At 37.4% G+C, this 2779-nt stretch overlaps 1 protein-coding gene across 1 annotated transcript in view; it reads left to right on the top strand.

Moving 5' to 3' along the window:
- Nucleotides 1–1146: 1146 nt before the first annotated feature.
- The window catches only part of LOC138355108 (uncharacterized), a 4027-nt gene continuing 2394 nt past the window's right edge, over nt 1147–2779 (top strand). Inside the window, exon 1 of the mRNA XM_069309800.1 lies at nt 1147–1249. Coding sequence (XP_069165901.1) covers nt 1205–1249 — 45 coding nt within the window. The 5' untranslated portion in view covers nt 1147–1204. The remainder of the gene's footprint in view (nt 1250–2779) is intronic.

Genomic DNA, 2779 nt, shown 5'->3' with positions numbered 1-2779 from the left:
GTTCTGGTAGTAGTGCGGTTGTTGTGTAGTGTAGTACTTGTGTGCTTGTTAATGACTTGTATTCCAGTCTTGTGGGTATCTCCTTTCCCCTACGGGCCAACTGCTTTGTTCTTACCTAGCATTTTGCTTTGTTTGGGTATGAATGTTTGTGTGCCGTATATTTTGCAAAATTTGCCATATATCTCATTATTTACTCCTCTGCCTAGCAACAAGTCTGTCTAATTATACTCATTAACTGTTTTTCAAAGTTCCCCATAGTGTCCTTTATTGAAATCGAGTTCATGAACCGTTTCAATGTTCTTATTTTCTTCTAGATTATATCTTAAAGTATATTTAAATGTTATTGTTATTATTGTTATTAAATGTTATTGTGACATTGCATTGCAATTGAGCTATGTTGTTTACCATACCGTTCATTTCGTGAGTATAAGTATAGATGCCACACTTGTGACAGGTAAAACCATGCCTTTTTTGAAAAACAGCACCGTCTGTTGCACGTAAGAGCAACCCACACTATATTATGTTGCGATATTATTTCAATATTTCCGATTGTATTGATAATTTGAATTTTCATAGATTTCAATTTATTTTCATTTCGATTTAATAATTTTGTGTGACATTGCATTGAAATTGAGCTGTGTTGTTTACCATACTGTTCATTTCATGAGTATAGTTTATTTTTTTATTTTTTTCATTTCATTTTTTTAGCTGTTCTTATTTTTCAGTGATGGGAATATCAGATCATTTGATGTTCCCAATTTTCTGATGGAAGCATCAGACCATTATAGAATGCATCGGATGAGGTAGTTTGGAATGGTGGGGAGGACGAGAGGGGGGTATGGTGGGGAAGACGAGGGGACAGAGGAGAGGGTAATGGTGGGGAGGACGAGGGGACTGGGGAGTTGGGGATGGTGGGGACAGGGGAATGCTGGGGAGGACAAAGGGACAGGTGAATGGGAGATGGTGGGGGAGGAAGAAGGACAGGGGAGGGGAAAATGGTAAGGAGGACGATGGGACAGGGAAGTGGGAATAGTGGGGATGATGTGGGGACAGGGAAGTGGGAAGGACGAGAGGACTGTGGAATGGGGAATAGCAAAGTGAATTATAATTATATATATTAATTAATTCTTATAAATTTCCAGAAGCCTGTATCAACACCCACACTAATGCAACTGAAAGAGATGTTGAGACAAGTATTGCTGATATGTTGAAGAACGCCCCAAACAAACTCGGTGGAAACAGATACAAGGTAAAGTTTGCCAATTTGCTGTAGTCTAATTCAATTTCTTTTTAGTAATCTTCGAGAACATTTATGCTATGAATAAGATAAAATAATGTAACTGATTTTGATTTATTTACTATTTATTATTTATTTACCGTTATTAGTAAAATAGATCTCGTAATAATTTTGCAAAAATAATGGCATTTACTATTTTAAAAAGCTCGGGTGCAGGGGGGGGGGGTTATGTAAAAGCCTGGTTTGTGCCTCGGAGAGGCTATGGGATCCAGTAAGATCGTCCTTCCTTTCCTCCCTAGAATCTGGATGTAGCAGGTGCTCAATTGTCAAAAGTGAAAAATTGGTTTTGTCTTCCGAATGCACCATTTGTGTAAATTTGCTAATAATCTTTTAAAAATAGTAAATGCCATTATTTTTGCAAAATTATTACGAGATCTATTATACTAATAACGGTTTGATAAAATACAGTAGACTGCCTACTGGATAATAGTTCCAGTCCACCTGTAGACAGGGATCTCACATCAGCTTGTATATTATACAAGGATAAGATTTGATAAATTCAGTTATTTGACTGAACACTGGCTCTGTTTAAATCAGAGATTTAAACATACATAGTCTAACCTAGCTCCATAACTAACAGCCATTAGCCATTCATGCACAGCCATCAGCTGGGCCATAGACCGGCAATTTTGCTTTTTTCCCAAGCCGGTCTGTTTTTTTTCGATGCCTCAGTGGCCCATGCACAGGTCCGTTCAAGGGGATTAAATAGCCGTTCTATGGCCCCAGGGTTTGTATTTTATCAAACTCTTATTAGAATAATAGATCTCGTAATAATTTTGCAAAAATAGTGGCATTTACTATTTTAAAAAGCTCGGGTGCAGGGGGGGGGGGGGGGTTATGTAAAAGCCAGGTTTGTGCCTCGGAGAGGCTATGGGATCCAGTAAGATCGTCCTTCCTTTCCTCCCTAGAATCTGGATGTAGCAGGTGCTCAATTGTCAAAAGTGAAAAATTGGTTTTGTCTTCCGAATGCACCATTTGTGTAAATTTGCTAATAATCTTTTAAAAATAGTAAATGCCATTATTTTTGCAAAATTATTACGAGATCTATTATACTAATAACGGTTTGATAAAATACAGTAGACTGCCTACTGGATAATAGTTCCAGTCCACCTGTAGACAGGGATCTCACATCAGCTTGTATATTATACAAGGATAAGATTTGATTTACTTTTGTATTTATATGCATATATGCATTTATATGCATTATTCTCTAGAATAATAGATCTCGTAATAATTTTGCAAAAATAGTGGCATTTACTATTTTAAAAAGCTTGGGTGCAGGGGGGGGGGGTTTGTGTAAAAGCCTGGTTTGTGCCTCGGAGAGGCTATGGGATCCAGTAAGATCGTCCTTCCTTTCCTCCCTAGAATCTGGATGTAGCAGGTGCTCAATTGTCAAAAGTGAAAAATTGGTTTTGTCTTCCGAATGCACCATTTCTGTAAATTTGCTAATAATCTTTTAAAAATAGTAAATGCCATTATTTT

This window comes from Procambarus clarkii, chromosome 66 (genome assembly GCF_040958095.1).
Source record: "Procambarus clarkii isolate CNS0578487 chromosome 66, FALCON_Pclarkii_2.0, whole genome shotgun sequence".
NCBI classification, from domain to species: Eukaryota; Metazoa; Arthropoda; class Malacostraca; order Decapoda; family Cambaridae; genus Procambarus; species Procambarus clarkii.
Note: the sequence above shows the minus strand (reverse complement) of the source record. Positions and strands in the feature narration are given on the sequence as shown.